Here is a 20,628-nt window from a genome sequence, read left to right as displayed (position 1 = left end):
AGATCTAGGATACTTCTACTCCACCCTAATTTTATGAGTGTATTATGGAGAAATATTATATTATTAGCTAACTGATCAGTGTTGCCCTAATTGGGATATCCTACAAAAACAGATTGAATTGTGTAAACAAATAGGAAAGCCACAACATTTAAAAATATTATTTGGGTGCTACCATAGTCTATAGAATATTTATAAATCTCTATTCCACACAGAATTATGCAATGCTTAACCTTGAAGACCAATTGGTCCAAAGCTAAATGCATTTCTAGAGAAAGGCAAACTGGAGCTCAATAAGGCTATGCAGAAATTCCACAGCTAACAAATATATAAGAGCATGACATCTTCACCCAAATGTAATAACATCCAATTTAAAGCAACATGAATACTATCCTTTTAATATCACATAGACTATATACATTTGTATTACTATAACATAATTATTATTTTAAATAGAGAGGCAGGGTGGTACAATAGACAGAGCCCTGAATTTGGGATAAGAGAAGCTGGGTTTGAAATTTGACTCAGATACTTACTAACTGGGTATCTCACTACTCACTAACTGGGTATCTTTCTGGAGCTTGGTTCCTGTTTTATGATAGTCCTCTGGCATTCTCTTCCCTCCTGGTAGAATGTAAAGCTTTCCTATTGATCTGTAAGTCACTCAACAAACATTTTAAAATTCCCACATAGATCTAGGTACTGTGCTAAGCATTAAAGAAACACACTAAGCAAAAGATGTCTCTGCTCTAAAGGAGTTCAGTCTAATGCAGGATGCAACATGCAAGAGAACTTAGTACCAAAAAAGTTATATAGATGATTAACTGGGAGAAAAAAATCAACAGAAGAAAAGTACTGATATTAAGCAGGGATTAAGGGATTCTGTAAAATGAGACAAATGGCCTCTCAAGACCCTCTGACCCTAAATTTTTGAGTCTATGATAGGTCTTCCAATATCAGAAAAGATATATACTTTTTGCACTTAAAATGTTCCCTATGGAGTATTTGAGACTTTGCTTATAGATGATTTGAAATTATCATCATCTTTTCTGGGTTTGTGTCTTGATCTTCTTTATAACCATAATGATTTATTATCAGTTGTTTTTCTTGTTTTTGTTGCTATTGTGGTTTTCTCATTTTCCCAGTCTATTTCTTGATTTTTAGCTCTATTCTAAAGTTGAGTTCTACTCCCATGTCCTAAACTTCAGGTCATTTGTGCTTTTATTTTCAGAGTTGGCTATGATAGTCTGTAGGTTTTTGGTGTGATCTAAAGAGAGGTATGGGCACTGTTCTCGTGTCCTCTCTGGTTTTTATCCAAGTAGGAATGTTTTCCCCTTGTAGCCAGAGCTAGCACTCCTCCTAGCCCTGGAACTGTGACCATATCTCCCTCTCCTTCAGTCATAATTGCTAGCAATCTCCTCTGTCCTAGATTTGAGACTAGGATACCTACTCCACCATTACATGACCACTATTACTACTCTCTGTCCTAGAACTATGACGTGGGTCCCTGCTCCCCCTGTGGCTGCAGGTACTATTGCTCCTTTTGGCCCTTGGATTGCACTTGGGATTGCATATGGGCAATTTAATGATCCCTGGCAATTGCCTTACACCCAATTGTGTGACTCCTCTACTGTCCATGAACTGAGACTCCTGAAGCTGCTGCTTCTGCTGCTGCCAGTGTAGTAGCTTCCAAGTCCTGTTGCTTGCATCTTAGCTGTCCTGCATTGTGCAGTCTATACTCTATTCCAGGATTGATTGACCATCACTGGTGAGACAGACCACTCCTGCTGACCTCCTAGGTTGTAATGGCCTGAAAAATTGTTTCACCCAAACCTTTGATGATTCTGATAGTTTAGAATTTAATTTGAGTTGCATTTTTAGAGTTGTTTGGAAGTGCTTCTCTACTCCACCATTTTGTATCACGAAATGGATCTTGAAATGGTTACACCTATCTCCTGTGTAATATTGATAGTTTCTCATAACCACATGTATAGTATGTTTATTTTACTGTGTACTTATATATAGACTCCCACATACACATGTATCTTGTGCGGTATTTAAATGTTTTGATGATTTGTGGGTAAGTTCAAGTAAAACAAAATGAGGCACTTAGTCACTGAACTTAATACTTTTTTATAAAGTTAAATATTTCTATTGAAAAAGTTCAAAAGCACAAACACTCACATGCTCATACACACAGAGATACAAACCATTACTATCATCATCAATCTCTTATACTCAAACAAAATGTATTAAAATAAACAAAGAAGAAGCAAAAGAGGAAAATATTCAGGGGAATAACAATCACCACCTTACAAGCTTTTAGAAAGCAAAACCTACTGCATTCCAAAACTTCAGGAACCCATGGAAAATTAATAAAAAGTGAAGGATGTTTGAAGCAACAACAACAACAACAATTCAGTCAGGAAATGATGGCACATTGCCATGGTTATTAGGGGTTAAATTATTTAAAGAGAAATGGCCCCCAAAAAACCATTCCCAAATCAAACCAAACTAAACATCTCTTAAAGGAGATAATAGTCAGGAAAATGAATTCAATTAAATTATTTTTAGAGAGAGATTTAAAAAAAACAGACAACAGATCTAGCAGCAGACTTATTAGATAAAATTTTCAATTATAGTACAGTAAAAATAATCTAGAGGGGATGGGTTCAAATCCTCTATCTGCTAAGTACTAAGCTTAGTAGCTTTTGACCTTAGCTACAATCTGTTTCTTCAACTCTTAAAATTTGTATTATAATATTTGCAGCACCTTCCTCATCAAAAGGTTGTTATAAAGATCAGGTGGGAAGAAATATTAAGTATTTTGTGTCCTGTGATTTACAAGTCTATCCAGCCCTAACATTTTATGATCCTGTAATATAATGGAACAAACAAACCAAAAAGAGGAACTGCTTAAGAGCACCTGCTTGGGACCAGGAAAATTCAATCAGTTAGCTCATTCATTTGTTCACATGGTTTGAAATACTATATACCAGGCTCTGTGACCTGTTGGATGAACGATAAAAATGAATATAAATACCAGGGACCTCTCCTTTAGAGCCCATAGATTTGAAGAGGAAATATACGCAGATGTAACTAGAATTCAAATTTAACATAAGAACCATGTGAAGGATTTTAATAGAGACAGATGATGCAGGGGGTGGAGGATAGGAGTGCCAGGGTGGGATATCCCAGGTATGAAATATTTCATGAGAAAAGAAAGAAAGAAATGAATGAATGAAGACCACAACAAATACAGAAGGCCAAAAAAAAAAAAGAAAGAAATTCTGTAAAAGAAATAAGTGATTATATCCAGTCCTTTTCCCTTTTCTTAAGGACAAAATCAAGTACCAAGTTCTCCTCTCTAGCTGGAAATTATGCTCCTCAAGTTTTTTTTAAACTGTACTTTGTCTAGATTTCTCTTTTTTCCATCCTTCTTATTTGGACATATGTTATCTCACCACTCCCCCCACCCCCGCCAGCCATTGGTCTGTAAATTTAATGGGAGAGGGTCTATGTCTTGGTTTATTTTTGTGTTCCCAATATTCATTGAAGTGATCTATATAGACTGAATTCAAGATTCAAAGTATCTTCATCTAACTAATCTGTGATAGAGCACTGCTTCCCACTCTCACAATACTAAAGCCCAAGTATAATAATCCTCTTTAAGGCAGTCTCTTGATTGGTACATCTCAGATATTCAACATCTGTATCTCTCCATTCTGATCTACCTGTCATTCATGAGGAAAATAGCAAAACAAAAGCATCGCTTCTTCATAGCTAAGGATATGAGAAACTTATTTATCTCACGATATAAATGACTGATGAGGTTTCATGCATTACCACAGTAGTCAAGCATTTATTAAAGACTTAACTATGTAGGATCTCATTCATGAGTCCCTAGACATAGCTGGATTTCAACAATGTGAAAAGAATCAAGCCAAATCAAGCTGTGGTTGAATTTCAATCATCAGCCAACTGGCAGGTGAAGTATTCAGGAGGGGTAGGGTGCAATTTCTTAGCAGTTATGATACTATTTATTTACAACCAATCAATGTCATTTATTAGTCTTACCTGAAAAGCTTACCTGAAAGGGAAATATCACCCAAAATTACACCACAGTGTGAGCAGTGCAATTAGTCCCTAAAAAGAGTACATCAGAGGACCATAGGATCCTAGAATTAGAAGGCACCACAGCAGGGGGAAGCTAGGTGGTGCCATGGATAAACAGTGACCCTGGAGTCAGGAGGGCCTGAGTCCAAATGTGACCTCAGACACTTACTAATTACCTAGTTATGTGACCTCGGGCAAGTCACTTAACCCCAATTTCCTTGCAAAAAAACCCAAAAATGAAAAAAGAAGGGATTGCAGAGGTCAACTAGTCCAGTCAACTTCTTGAATTGCTTTGATTAGAAACCTACTATCCCCTAAGGCTCTCTATTTCACTTTTGGAAGAATTGTCAAATCTCAGGGTTAGGAGGGACATTAAGAAGGTGTTTCTTATTTCATTGCTAAGTCTGCCCTTTTGGCATTTCTACCTTTGCTCCTAACTCTATCTTTTAGCCAAGCATAATAATGTGAGAGTATCTTAAGTGGTGCAGTTGATAAAGAGCCAGTCAGGAAGACTTGGGGCTGAAATCTGACCTCAGGCACTGACCAATTCTTTGACCATGGGCAAGTTACTTGGCCTCTATTTCTCTTGGTTTCCTCAACTGTAATATGGGGATAATAATAGTATCAACCATGCAAGGTTGTTATAGTGATCAGATGAAATAATAACTATAGAGCACTGAGAACAATGCCTCTATGAACATTATTTTTATTAGTATTATTTTTTTTTTCATGTAGCATGAAGATTTGTCAGGGTGTGAATATCCTCCCTCATGGGTCTGGTTAAAAACATTGGTAGCTTTTCTTCTCCAGTTCAGGTCTTTTCAGAAGAAATTAAATGTGACTCTTTCCCTTACACCTGTGCTCTGATATATAGTGAGTGAGAGGAGGAGGTTTGAATAAGCCTCCTTGGGCTTAACAAGGTACCCTAGATAGTCTTCTCCTTCATGCTTCTCATAAACAGGAGACTTTATTAGGTAGTTTCTGGGAAAGACAGGGAGGTGGTGAAATATCCCATAGCTCCCAGGACATTATGTTCAGGAAAAGTAGAAAACTCAGGATTATAATGAATATTGAACTCTGTAAATTGACTCTAGGACCTTATAATTAAGTCATTAAGAAAACTTGGAAGTATAGTACAGAACTAAAGTCAATTAAAGAAGAAACATTGGGTACAGTGAGGTACAATAGCAAAATCAGTTTGTAATGAATTCATTGAATCCTGGAATGCCAAACTTGCATGGGATTTCACATTTATTTTATATCTGAAGCAAGAATCATCTCAACTTTATCTCTGGCTAGCAATTACACAGCCTACAATTACAATTTCAAGGGATGAAGAATGAATACTTCTTGCCCATTCCCTCATTTGAACTGTCCTAATTTTTAGAAAATCTTTTATTACGTCAAGATGAAATAAGATTGCTTGTTTTATTCATTGCTATGTTACAAGCCCACAGTCTAACTGGTACAGTTGATCCACTAAGGGGATATGTGCATGTTGAAGCCATAAATAATTAAAGCTTTGAGGAGACAGATTCCATCAAAAGAAGAAACTGTTATCACTTCCTATAGCTCTCCTCCTATACTAAGTCTGAATTCTAAGTCTGAAAAATCTCCATTACTACATTCAGTTTTTCATTTCTATCTCAGTCCCTCACATCCCAGGACTTCTGATATATCCTGGTTATCCTTTCAAGTTAGCCCCTGATTTGTACTATAGTTCTGAATTGAACAGCTCCCCCTTTTAACCCCAGAAGAGAATTGAGACTCCATCCCACTTCCAGCTCCCTAATGAATATCCCAATTATTTGTACATGTTGAGGAGAAAATAGATCATGGCAATGCCTGTGGGCTAAGAACAATAAGGCTAAGACCTCTTTTACATGACAGTCTTCTAAGTATTTGAAAAATAGCTATCATTTAGTGTCCATGTTCTTCAATAATCTGCTCTGGAATCTTTCTCATCTTGTTTATATATTTCTCCCTTGGCAATCTCCTGAACTCTCAGGGCTTTAATTGGCACAAACTTCTCTGCAAGTCACTTACAAATCCTCATTTCCAACTCTGCCCTCTATTCTGAACTACAAATAATCAACACTATTTGAATTTGAGACTTTTCCTTTCTTCAATGTTTCCCTGGCACTTCAAACTCATGTTCAGAACCAAATTTATTATCTTTTTCTCTATACCTTCTCTTGTGCATTTTAGTTATTTGTAGAATTTGGCCAAAAAAGGAGGCAACATAGAATATTGAAAGTGCACTGACTTTGGAGTCAGAAGACCTGGGCTTTAATTACACATCTGATGCTTAACCTGTTCATCCTTGGGCAAGTCACTTAGTCTCCATGGACCTCAGTTTTCTCATCTGTAAAATGAGGGGATCAAACTAAATGACTTCTGAGATTCCTTCTTGTTTTAGATATATGATTCTGTGCTTTCACTATTTTTATATATAGAAATAACATTTTCCTTCTCTCTCATATTCAAAAACAAACAAACCATGGGTATGTACTTGATTCTTCTTGTCATATCTCATCATTTGTCAGTCTACTGGCATAGTACAGAGAACACTGTACTTGTAGTCAAGAAGGCTTAGGTTAAAATCCAACACTATGTGACCATGGACAAATCATTTAGGCTTTTTGAGCCTCAGGTACATCAGAAAAACAAAGGATTTGGATAAAACAGTCTCTAGGATCCTTTCCAGCTCTATCTCCTTGATTCTGTGTTCCTCTTAACTCTGTCTTCACAATACAGCTTCTTTTCTTTTCTTTCTATGATTACTGCTATCATCAGTTCAGGGCCTCATTCCCACTTACCTTGATTACTGCCATTTACTCCAAACATCTTCTGTCTCTCCTCTTTACACTCTAGTTGGCATCCTTCATACTACCACCAGAATATTGTTTTAGACTTATACATCTTATGTCACTCCTCTGCTAAAAAACAAACAAACAAACAAACAAAACCCATGGCTACCTATTGCCACCTGAGTAAACTTCAAACTCACCTCTGTGGCATCCAAGGGTATTTGACCTTTCTGACATAATCTCATTTAACTATCATGCGTTCTCTTTTCCATCCAAATTCTAGATCTGCAAGAACAGGAGCTGCATTCTATCCCTTCACTAAGCTGTACTTTTATCATAGAATTTCCTCTTTCTTTCTCTTCACTTGTTGAATGCATAATTATTCTTAAAAACTCATGCAAATGCAATCTCCTCAAGGAAACGGCTACCCTGAATGGCAGAGATTTCCTTTCTCAACTATCACTACATCTGGGAATTTGCTAGTTCATTTACAATATGATATTGTGTTAATCCTATTTGTATAATTTTCTTATCTTTCTGCCTTACTCTAAACTCTTTGAAGACAGGAACTGTATCTTATTAAACTTTAGATCTCTTTTAACACTTGAGATGGTGCTCTAGAAAGAGTAGGTATTTAATAAATGTTTGTTGCATTATGTCACATGTTCCCTAAGTTTTCTTTTTTATAGCTTCAATAACCCAAATTCCTTGAATTGATTCTCATATGTCAGTTTTCAATCCTTTCTCCATTCTGACTTCCTTTTTCTCAGTATGCTCCAATCCATCAATGTCATTTCTAAAATGTGCCACCTAGAATGGGATAGAACTGCAGGAGTGTTTTTACTAAGGCAGAGTATGGTGGTATTTTATATTTCTATCTTCCCCGCAAAAAAATCTAACCCACTTCCAAATTTCCTATTATGATAAAAAGTACCATCATACTTACAGTTACCTAAGTTTACAACCTCAGGCCTCAATTCTTCATTCTTACTCCATATTGGTTGTGAAATATTGCCATTTCTATCTCTACAATGTCTCTTGCATGCATGTCCTTCTCTCCATTTAAAAAGGCCACTATTCTAGTTCAGACCCTCCCCAGCTTTTCCCTGGACTTCTGTAAAAGTTTCCAATGTTTTCTTGCCTCAAGTTTCACTGCCTTCTAAGCCATTCTCTACACAGGGTCCATAGTGATTTTCCTTCAGTTTCAACTATAAATTCCTCTCTTTGGAAATTTAAAATTCTTTACAATCTGGACCCTTTCCATCTTTCCAATTTTATACCACATTTTTCACCTCTATACACTCTACATGTCAGCCACCTTGACCTATTGCTGTTAACTCACACTTAATTCTCCTCACTTTTGCACTAACAGTTTCCCATGCCTAGGATGCATTCCTTCCTCTCCTCTGCCATGTAATTCCTTGAAGTGCCCTTCAACATTCAGTTCAAGTGACTTTCTACAAATAACTTTTCTTGTTTTCTTGACTTCCCCATCTACTCCTGCCTTCTCTTTTTAAACTACCTTGCATTATGTTGAATGTTTTGAAAATCCTTGCATGTGTACATACTGACTCCCTCCACACCTCTCAGCCTCCATACCATGCTTTGATGTAACTTCCTAAAGGGCAAAGAACATATGACTTTTGTTGTTATCACTACTGCTCAAAGAATGCATAGACATTTCATAATTTTTTTATTAGTTAATTGATTAACAATGCTATTTACTCAATTTGAGCTTGCAAGTCAACTTAATCCCTCTAAGGTATTTTTTCTATAAATCTTATTTACTCAACAACTTTCCCATTCTGGAGAGTTGGTTTTTGGAACCAAAGACATCCTTCCATATTTATATACATCTTAAATCTCATTATATTAGCTCCATCCTACTATAATATTTTTGAATCTCAATTCTTTCATTCAACTATTCATTAACCTTTCTAGATTTGTGACATCTGACAACTGGAGAAGTAAGACACATAAATCCAAGATACCCATAAAATGCAGAATCAAGGCCATGATCAGATTACTCTTAAGTAAACTGATCCAACTCAATAAACCAATGTACCAACTCTTAGGTACTTCAAAAAATTTCACTTTTGTATATAATTTCCCAGTCAAACTTCATTGATAAGGAAATTTCACCTTTGCAGTACATGCAAGCTGGGGCCCTCAAAATCTCATGGGCTACAGCATCCAGTCCTTTGTTATTACATTCAAATGACTTCCTAAACAACAACTTACAGAAAGCCCCTCTTTCATTTAGAAAAACTGTTCAAATAACATATACACTTAATAGGGTGAGGAAATCTATTTTACCCTAGAGAAAAATGAGAATAAAGGGTTGGGATAAGGGGGAATGGGGGGAGGGAAGAGGGGAATAGGTGATAGAAGAGAGGGAAGATTGAGGGAGCGGGTACTCAGATACAACACATTTATGGACAGGGTCAGGACGAAAGGAGAGAGGGAATAGAATAAATGACAGTGGGGAGGAATAGAGCTAGTAATAGCAACTGTGGGAAAAATATTGAAGCAGCTTCTCTGGTGGACTAATGATAAAGACAGACATTGGAATCTGAACACAGAAGTTTAGTATGCATCTGTGTTTTCTCTCTCTCTCTCTCACTATTCTTGAGGTTTCTCATTTTCTCAGGGGGGAGAGGGGGGTTTATGTTTACTCATAACAAAATTATTGTAATAATAGTAATAATAAATTAAAGTTCACTTGCAAAAAAAGAAAAACTGTTCAAGGGATAATGTGGGCAACTCATAAAATGAACACTGAAACTGTCTGGCAAAGATACTGCAATGCTAAACATCAAAAATACCTGCTCTCTCTGTTTGGAGAACAATATCCCTATTTGATCTCTCTCTTTTGGTGGAAGGGGAAGAAATAAAATCATTAATTCTATTTTTCCTTTCCTACTTCTTGAATTAAGACTACCCATTATGAGAGACCTTGATGATACAACTTCTTCCTTCCTTTCTTCTGTAGGAGAACTACATCTTTCAAGAAGGCCAGCAGGGCATGGGGGAAGTTTCTGGAACTCAATTGTTCTGTTACTTGAAGATTTATATATAAATATAAATATAGTATGCACAGATGCATACTAAACTTCAAAATCTTTTTTGGACTTTACACATTATACCTCATTATCATTGTCCTAAAGCATTTCCCAGTGATTTAGAAAAATTCAAAGGTCCTGCCCTAAAACTGTTTAACCTTGAATGATATGTATGTCAGACTCAAAAGGTTTTGATGATTGCTTCTTTTGCTTCTAACCCCATGACTTTCTCATCCTGTTACATACATCCCAAAAAGGAATGAAGAGCAGGTAGATATGACAACATTTAGGCACAAGATACAGAAAAGGCAGAAAGAATAGTAGAATTGAACTTTAAACACAAAGTTCTTCCCTTGACGGAAAAGGTTCTACTTACTTAGAAAGTTTCATTTCAATCTGCTGCCGGATTTCTTGTCTTTCTTCATCAGTTCTCCTTGGAAAAATGTTCCTGTCCTCCAATTCCTGTTTACTTGGCCTGTTTCTAAGCTTCACTGCCAAAAGCTCTTTCTTACATTTTCTTGGTAATGTACCTGAAAGATGTGTTTGGGGGGGGGGAGAAAGAAAAAAATAGTTATGATTTAAAAATTTAACTTTCTTCCTTTTGAAGAATCCCTGAAGCCTTATGAGGTTAATATCATCCCCTCAAGTAAACATACATTTTTCCTCTTAAAGATTAATTTTATAGATGGAAAATTCCACAATGAGGAAAATCTGATTCTACCAGATCAATTTACCCAGTGTTCTCATCTAGTTGTAAATTTTTCTTAATTAACACCAATTTAACTCAGGTATTACAATTTTGAAATTTGTGTGTGAATTGACATTTGTGTGTAAGCAAATGAATGGTATAAACAAACAGCATCTCTGGGGAAACGTTTAAGTTGCTTAAGAGAGCAAATTATTTTAATCATTGTAGAGATATATGCACATATACATATATGTATACATATGTGTACATACTCACATATATAAGTACATCAATGCAGTTATTTATCCAGAATGACCAAGGAATAGCATATCAAACTTCCTGGATAACTGAAAGTTTCTATCTGTAATAATAATAGATTTTAAATTTGGTAACTATTTCCCAGTTACATATAAAAAACTTTTAACAATCATCTTTAAAAAATTTGAGTTCCAAATATTCTCCCTCACTCATGCTTCTTCCCTCTTGAGAAGGCAAGTTATTTGATTTTGATTATACATTTGAAGTCATGAAAAATACATTTTAATATTAGCCATGTTGCAAAAGAAAAGAAAATAAAACAAGAAAAATAGAGTTGAAATATGCTTCAATCTGCATTTGGAGGTCATCAGTTTCCTATGTAGGGTTGGGTAGAATTTTATATCATAGGTCCTTTGAAATTGTCTTGGATTATTACAATATGTATATGATCTTTTGCTTCTGCTCACTTTGCATAAGTTCATATAAGTCTTCCCTGGGTTCTCTGAAAGCATCTTTTCTCCTCATTTCTCACAGTATATTACAACTTGTTCAGTCATTCCCCAATTGATGAACATCCCCTTAATTTCCAATTAATTGACTCCATAAAAAGAGGTACAAATATTTTTTTGTGCAAATAGGTCCTTTTCCTTTTGCCTTTGTTCGCTTTAGGATACAAATCAAATATGTTATTGCTGGATCAAAGAGTATGCAAAATTATCTAGTCCTTTGGGGATAGTTTCAAATTGTTCTTCAGAATGGTTGGACTATTCATAACTCCAATAGTACATTAATATTCCAATTTTCCCACATCTCCTCCAGAATTTGGGATTTTCTTTTTCTATCAGAATTGCTTTATTTTGCATTTCTCTTATCAGAAGTGATTTAGAGCATTTTTTAGTGTGGGTTTTGATTATTTTTATTTCTTCATCTGAAAAATGCCTCTTAATATTCTTTTTTTATTTACCAACTGGGGACTATCTCTTATTTTTATAAATTTAGCTCAGTTCTCTATATATTTAAGAAATGAGGACATTATCAGAGAGACATGCTGTAAATTTTTTCCTAATTTTTTGTTTTTCTTCTAATTTTGGCTGCAATAGGAGCATTTTTGTGCAAAAGCTTTTTAATTTCATGTAATCAAAATTATCCAGTTTAATCTCCCATTATCCCTTCTATCTCTTGTGCCATCACAAATTCTTCCCTTACTTATAAGATCTGACAGGTATATTTTTCTTTGCTCCTCTAATTTTCTTATTAAATCACACCTTATATCTAAATCATTTGTCCATTTTGACTTTATCTTAGGATTTGGTGTGAGATGTTGGCCTATGCCTAGTTTCAACCAAACTTCTTTATAATTTTTCATAGTAATTTTTTCAAGTGTCACCCTAAAAGCTTAGGTCTTTGAGTTTATCAAACACTAGATTACTAAAGTCATTTATTAGTACGTATTGTGTACCTAATTTTTCCATTGATGTACCACTCTATTTCTTAATCAGTACTAGATTGTTTTCATTACTGCTTTGTAATGCGGTTTAAATATGCAGTTAGGCCACCTTCCTTTATAATTTTTTTCATTGATTACCCTGATATTCTTGACCTTTTGTTCTTCCAATCCATTTTGTTACTTTTTTATTTAAGTCTATAAAATAATTCTTTGATAGTTTGATACAATCATAGGTTATTGTTTCCAAACAGTTGGAATGAATTTACAATTGGAAAGTACCTACTACTATAGGAAACAATTTACAAATATCAATTAATTAGATCCTATCAACAATTCTGGACAGCAGGTACTTTATTATTTCCATTTTATAGTTGAGAAAATTGAGACAGCCAGAGATTAAGTGACTTTCAAAGAGTCACAGAGCTATGAAGGCTATTTTGAACTCAAGTTTAATGAATCCAGTCCCAGTACTCTATACATTATGTGCCCTAGCTGCCTTGGACAGCTAGCTAGACCTAGGAATCTTTAACTGCAAAACTCAATAATGGGCAGGCCAAGCACTGTCCTGGCACAAAATAAAGACCTACTGAGAGAAAGTCCTCCAATATCTTGAGTAGATTCCTCAATGGAGACTCGATGGAGGAACATACTTAGGAATAATTCAGGATAAGATGTTGTGGGTAAGTTGCTCTCTCCATCAAAGGAGGGAAAATCCACATTGATAGGATTGTGGATCCATTGAAGTAATTTCCAATTTAGACTTTTCCCTCTAACTCAAGTACCATTCATCAGATGAATATGACTATTCGTATTTTCCTGAACATGTTGGCTTAATGCAAAAGGCACTGAATTAATTGATGGAAATCTTTCTTGCCCAGACACATCCCAATCCCATCTGTGGCTATTCAGCTGTGGCTTCTCAGTGCATTCATATGAGCTTTCTGCATTTGTTTCCAAGCCAACAACTCTTCCCATATGATGACTGATTTCTTTTTTTGAAGAAAAAAATTAATTAAAGCAGCCACCATATGGACTTGTTTTATTGGCACTAAGAAATGCTCAAATCATCAAGAAATGGAATAAGCAGTTGTTTTAAGATTTGAAAGCCTCATGTTAAGCATGACCACAGCATACATTCATGGAGAACATTTTTTCTGTCAATGAACATGAATCTGAATCTTAACCTCTGATCCTCCCATGAAACTTGTTCCTTTCTAATGCCCTTACTAAAGAACATGTTTGCCATAGTCACATATTTGTGTCTCATTTTCCTTACTATACTATAAACTTTTGGAACATCATAATAATTTCTTATTTAAATTTGGATTTTTCAACAGAAAAAGCAAAACATTCTTCATGCAAGTATTTAATAAAGGTGAGATGAATTTAATCTTTTTCTTGACTAGCCTGGTATAAATACTTGCTTGATATTTGATCTGTACAATGTTATAATAATAAAGGAGTAGACATATGATAGATTTTGCTCTTGACAAAGCAATGGTAGCTAAGACACCAAATTTAAATAATTTGAGACACTAAAAATAATAACAACCATTCATATTTATACAATGATGTACATTTTATAAGTCACTTTCCTCAGAACAACTCTTTAGGGTTGGTAGTACAAAATATTATTATCTGCATTTTAAAAATGAGGACATAGGGGTTCCAAAAAGTGATTAATCAATAGATTAACAATAGTTAAACATTAAGCAAGTTGAAGTCTTGATTAAATATTCCAAAGCTAGAGCTTAGGAATGACTTTTTCTTCTACAATATACAAATTTAAGTGTTTAATGGAAAGGGGAAGGAACCAGTATTTATTAAGTGCCATTCACTATTCTAATGCAAGTAACTCATTTGATCTTCACAACAGTTCTCTGCTTAGTATGCCTATTTGCCATTTAGAGAATTAAGGTGGGGGTAGAGCCAAGATGGCGTCAGGAGAGGACCTTCTCTCAGTTGCTCTGGAGCAAAACTTATAAATTAAGGACTCTAACTACATTTTCGAGAGACAGAACCCACAGAGGGATCCAGTAAGGTAATTCCCCAACCCAAGGTAACCTGGAAAAGAGCAGAAAGGCTTGGCTCCACAGGGGCAGAGGGGTGACCCCCCAAAGGGTTGACCCACCAGAGGGAAGGAACTTTAACCTCCTGGAGGCAACCCCAGGGTACTGGGAGACACAGCTCACAGCAGCAGGGGCAGTTTCCTGATCTACACCCCAGGAAGCAGGAGGCACAACTTGGGGAACAGTGAGGGAACCTCTGCCAGAGCAAGTATGTGAAGCCCAGCCCTCAGGGCACACAGCAAGCAGCAGCATGGACAGGGCAGCCCAGATCCAGGAACCAGAAGCAGGCATGCCCTCAGGGCATGAGTACAGAGCCTAGGGAGGGAGAGGAGAGAGATTGCTGAGCTCTGTCCTCTGTCCCTGAAACAGAACTCTGGGGTTCTGACCACATTCAGATCCTGATCACAGTCTAGGCCCCCCAATAGTAAAGCAGGGCCCCCCCCCACCTCAGCCCTGTGGCAGAGGGGGGCGCTTATGGTCATTTACAGACCAGGAGGGAGGACAGAGCCTCACATATGGGGATCCTTGTGGGGGTGTCCCAAAAGCTCAGGAAGCACCCCAAAACCAGGCTCAGGCTGAGAAAATGAGTAAGCAGAGAAAAAGGGGAACACCATTGAGAAATATTGCACCTGTGATCCCAAGAAAGATCAAAACACTCAATCTGAAGATGAGGAGGTACAAGCTCCTGTGTCTAAAGAAAAACAGAAATTGGGCTCAGGCCATGACAGAGCTCAAAAAAGACTTTGAAAATCAAGTGAGGGAGATAGAGGAAAAATTGGGAAAAGAAATGGAGAGATGCAGGAAAAACATGAAAATGAAGTCAGCAGCTTAGTCAAGGAGATCCAAAAAAATGCTGAAAAAATAACATGTTAAAAACTGGCAAAGGTCAAATGGATAAAACAGTTCAAAAAGTTATTGAGGAGAAGAATGATTTAAAAAGCAGAATTGGCCAGATGGCAAAGGAGACAAGAAAGCCCTCTGAGGAAAACAAACCCTTTAGTCAAAGAGTAGAACTCAGGGAGATTTCTGATTTTACAAGAAATCAGGACTCAATACTTCAAAACCAAAAGAATGAAAAATTAGAAGAAAATGTGAAACATCTCATTGAAAAAAACAACTGATATGGAAAACAGATTTAGGAAAGATAATTTAAAAATTATTGGAATACCTGAAAGTCATGACCAGGAAAGGAGCCTTGATATCATTTTCAAAGAGTTATAATAGGAAAATTGCCCTGATATCCTAGAAGCAGAGGGCAAAATAGAAATGGAGAGAATCCACTGATCTCCCTGAGAAAGAGATCCACAAAAACAACCCCCAGTAATATTATAGCCAAGTTCCAGAACTCCCAAGGCAAAGAGAAAATATTACAAGCAGCCAGAAGGACACAGTTCAAATATCGTGGAGCTGCAGTCAGGAGGATCACACAGGACTTAGCAGCAACTACATTGGAAGCTTGTAGGGCTTGGAATACAATATACCAGAAGGCAAAAGAGCTTAGAATGCAGCCAAGAATGAACTACCCAGCAAGGCTGAATGTCCTCTTCCAGGGAAAAAAGATGGACTTTCAATGAACCAGGGGAATTTCAAAGGTTCCTTTTGGAATGGCCAGAACTGAACAGAAGGTTTGATCTTCAAATACAGGACTCAGGTGAAGCATAGAGAGTGGAGGAGAAGAGGAAAATTTGAGGGACTTAATGATGATGAACTACATGTATTCCTGTATAGAAAAATGATACTGATAATACTCATATGAACCTTCTCATTTAATAGAGCAGGTAGAAGGAACTTTTATAGATGAAGCATAGGAAAGAGCTGAATTTGAGGATATAATATATTGTAAAAATGGAGTCAATAGATAAAAGGGAAATTTAATGGGAGAAAGAAAAAGGAGAGGAAGAATAGGCTAAGATATTTTATATAATAAGATTTTTCTTTATTATAATGGCTATTGCAATGATATGGAAGGGGGGGAAGGTGAGGGGGAATGAGGGAATCTTTGCTGTCATTATAGGTGGCTAGGAGAGGAAACAGCATAAATACTCAATGGGGTATAGACATCTGTAGTAAGAAGGGGACAAGGGGGACAGGCGGAAGGGGGGGATGTGAGTGATGGAGGAGAGGGTAGACCATGGGGAGACAGTAGTCAGATATAACACATTTTCTTTTTACTTCTTGCAAGGGGCTGAGATTGGATGGCCTCTCTGGGACCATAGGGCCAGGTGGGTGCTGGGTAAGGGGTGGTATGTGGGTTTGGGGCCTCTTGGCCCTAGGCCTGGGGATCTGTCTGCTGTGCCACTCAACTACCCTACAGCAGAGACAGAGTGAAAGGAGAGAGAAAATATAGATCATGGTAGTAGAGAAGTCTGAATGGAGGGAGTTGTGATCAGCAATGGCAATGGTGGAAAAATATGGAAGTAACTTTTGTGATGGACTTATCCTAAAGAATGTGATCTACCTGCGACAGAGATGGTGGTGTTGGAACACAAACTGAAGCACATTTTTTATTATTATTATTTTCTGTGGGGTGTTGCAAGACAAATGGGACTGGGTAGCCTGCCTGGGGCCGCACAGCCAGTCAATTGTTGGGTGTCTGAGGGCAGATTTAGACCTGGGTGTTCCTGGCTCAAGGGCCAGTGATCTCCCTGCCACCCAGCCACCCCAACTATTATTATTACCATTTTATTTAATTTTGGGTCTTTTTTATTTTTGGTTTTCATAGAGCAATGGGGTTCGGGTGGTTTGCATAGGTTCACACAGCTGAGTGACTGTTGGGTGTCTGGGGCCAGATTTGGGCTTGGGTGCTCCTGGCTCCAGGGCCAGTGCTACATCCACTGCACCACCTGGCCATACCTACTATTATCATTATTATTTTTTTTAACTTTTTCTCTCCCCTTTATTGCTTATGCGGGTCTATATTTTCTTGGGGGGAGGGGGTATTATGTTTACTCTTAAACAAGAATATTTTAGTAATGTATAAAAAATTATTTGTACAAAATAAGAATAAATAAAAGACTGACAGATTGCTTTCTGTGTGGGGGGAGGGAAGTAAGATTGGGGAAAAATTGTAAAACTCAAATAAAATCTTTAATAAATAAATAAATAAAATAAAAACAAATAGAGAATTAAGGAGCACAAAGATTTAAAGAGTCATGGAATGTTAGTTGCCTGAAGGACAGAAAGGCTGAATTACTTGACCACATAGCTAGTATGTGTCGGAAACAATCTAGATCTTCCTGCTTCCAAGTCTGTGTGCCATTTTGGGGTCAAGAAGAGATGAAATATCACAATCCAACCCACTTGCTAATAATACTATTGTGTGTATTGAAAGAATTATATAAAAGTGATGATAAGTAATATCAAATGATATTTATATAACACTTCAAATTTACAAAATACTTTACTGATTGGAAATATTGAACCTCTGACTTCTAGATAAGTCCTCTATCAACCATACAACACTGCCTTTGTTAATGAAAAAGTCAAATGATTGAATGAATGAATGAATGATGAATGAGTGAAAAGGAAATTAAGTTTTTCAATTCCAAGCATTGTACTAAGTGTTGGTGATACAAATGGAACAAGTAAGATAACCCCTCTTCTCCAGGACCTTATACTTTAATTAGGGGACAGATGGATGAAAGAAAGTTTAACTGCAGGGCAGATGGAAAGACAGACATTCTAAGGATATATTACAAGAACTGAAGGGATGGCAAAGCCCAGAGGTTCTTATATTGCATCATAGGGCAGTGTAAGGGGTCTGGAAATATGGCAGCATTGAAGTTGGAAGGCATGGAGGACTTTAGCACAACATGCCAGGGTAAAGGGATACTTGGTGATCCAAAATCTCACCAGAAGAAATAGAGTTGGAGACTTCATCTAAGTGAACAGTCAAACTAGTCCAGAGGGGCTCTGTATCATCTGGCAGAACGAAGAAACAAAATAAAAAGGGAAGTAGGGAGAGAAGGACACAGTGAGAGGGAAGGGAAGAGAAAATAGGAAGAGAAGGGAAAGAGAATGACAAAGAAAAGAATGGGGGAAAGGTGAGGGACAGGGAGAGAAAGAGTGAAGAAGAGGAGTAAGCACCATTCTAAATTCTAGGGATACAAATATAAGTTAGCAAGAGAGACCCTGCTCTCAAGGAGCTTACATTAAAAATGGTGGAGGAGCTGGAAAGACAAAATAAGGAGAATTTAAAAAAAAATTTAAAAGTTTTTTTACATACATTATCTTATTTGATCCTCCCAACCTTGTGAAATAGATACTATTATTCTCATTTTACAGATGAGGAAATTGAGACTTGGTGAGATTGAATGGTTTGATCAGAGTCATGTAGCTAATATGGGTCAGAAGTGGAATTTAAATCCAGATCTTCCTGCTCCCAAATCAGTGAGTCTGTTAGATATTTGAATTAGGAAGAGAGAAAATATCAAAATCCAACCATAGAATTATTGTGAGAATTGAGAGCACTACATAAATGTGATGGGCAATAATAACAATGAACATTTATATGATGATTTAACTTTATAAGATGCTTTACAGGCTGACAAAGTTGAATCAGAGAAGTTTGCTGTAGTATTAAGGAATGATGGACTGGAACTTAGGAGTGCATGTTTTCTGTCAGGGCTCTACCACGACTTCTTTATGTCACCCTAAGTAAATTGTTTTCCTTCACTCGGTCTCAATCTCCTCATTTATAAAATAACAGGGTTGGACCTGAGCTTAGAGTTCCCTTTCATAATTGTTGTTTTATGTTTCTTATTGTAGGACCAATTATTAATTAGACATCTAAAGGTGGATGCAATGGTAATTTGTCATGGGTAAATTCTGACCTATTATAATGAACGTTTAGCTATTCTGATCCTTATTGCTGTTCAGTTATTTCAATCATATCCAATTCTCTGTGATCCCATTTGGGGTTTTCTTGGCAAATATATTGAAATGGTTTGCCATTTCCTTTTCCTTGTTTTACAGATGAGGAAAATAAGGCATACAGGGTTAAGTGACTTACCCAGGATCACCTAGCTAATAAACTGTCTGAGGCCAGATTTTAAATCAGAAAGATGAGTCTTCCTGATTCCAGGACCAGCTCTCTCTCCCCTGTACCACCTAGTTGCCCATCTAGCTGTTCCTTAGATAAGTGCACTTTTCTAAAGGAAGGCTTTCTGGAAATCAGCAAAGCTGGGAAGAGAGTTTAGAGAATGAAGATTTTCCATGTCTTGTTGATGAACTTAATCAGAGAAGGGGGGGATTGGGATTTTCCTATGATTAATTTCATTTTTTCTCTTTCCTTTCTGTTTAAAAAGATAAATAGAAACTAGGAAATGGGTAGAACTACAATTCCTAATGTTATTAAGCATAGGTCATGTTGGGAATGAAAACTGTTCAGAAAACTAAGTTGAGGGAAGGGGAGAGGGGAGGGGTGCTGGTTTAGGAGCAAAGGCTGCCTAGAAATGAAAGAATTGCAGAATATCAGTAGAGTTCAATCCTCAAATTTTACATATGAGCAAATTGAGACTCAAAAGAGGGTATCATTGGATTCAGAACTGGAAAGGACCAGAAAAGTTATTTAGTTGAATTCTCCTATTTTACAAAGGAATAAAATAGGTTTCAGAGATTTTAAGTAATTTACCCAAGGTCATAGAGTCAGACAGAAACTGAATGCAGGTGTTCTGACATCTGATCCAGTGTTCTTGTCACTACACTGGCAATAGGAAGTTACTTGCTCTTCTTGCATTTTTCTAGTGTATATGCAGAGCTGATGATCTTACTGTTCTGTGGATATTTCTGATGTATGAGAAGTAGCATACATTCTTCAAGAAGAACATGAACTGGTCATATTAGTAGCAATTGATTGCTAATGAGAAATTTCAAGTAATTCACAAAAGGAATGCAATAATCAAGACTTGCAACAACTAAATTTCTTTAGTGGAAAAAACAAACAACAACTTAAAATACTTCTGCTCTGAGAAAATATTTAAATAATTTCATAGTAATATATAGGTCTGGAGGAAAATATATATATATATATCAAAGAAATTAGAAATTAGTTGCTCTAAAAATGGTTACTCTGTATGCCTGTGCATGCATGTGATCTCATGTGTGGACCCATGTGCACTCCTCCAAACCAGAAGAAGGGGAGGAAGAGAGATAACAGATATAGTAGGTTTGTTGATGTTGC

The 20,628-nt window shown here is 36.6% G+C and overlaps 1 protein-coding gene across 4 annotated transcripts in view; it reads right to left on the bottom strand.

Moving 5' to 3' along the window:
* PHACTR3 (phosphatase and actin regulator 3) overlaps positions 1–20,628 on the bottom strand; it is a 319,965-nt gene that overhangs the window by 60,033 nt on the left and 239,304 nt on the right. For all 4 annotated transcript variants that reach the window (XM_074210374.1, XM_074210373.1, XM_074210376.1 and 1 more), the window contains one exon: positions 10,362–10,515. In XM_074210374.1, coding sequence (XP_074066475.1) covers positions 10,362–10,515 — 154 coding nt within the window. The remainder of the gene's footprint in view (positions 1–10,361; positions 10,516–20,628) is intronic.

Source organism: Macrotis lagotis, chromosome 1 (genome assembly GCF_037893015.1).
Source record: "Macrotis lagotis isolate mMagLag1 chromosome 1, bilby.v1.9.chrom.fasta, whole genome shotgun sequence".
In the NCBI taxonomy this organism is placed as follows: domain Eukaryota; kingdom Metazoa; phylum Chordata; class Mammalia; order Peramelemorphia; family Peramelidae; genus Macrotis; species Macrotis lagotis.
The sequence above is the reverse complement of the archived record's forward strand: the minus strand, read 5'-3'. Positions and strand labels throughout refer to the sequence as shown.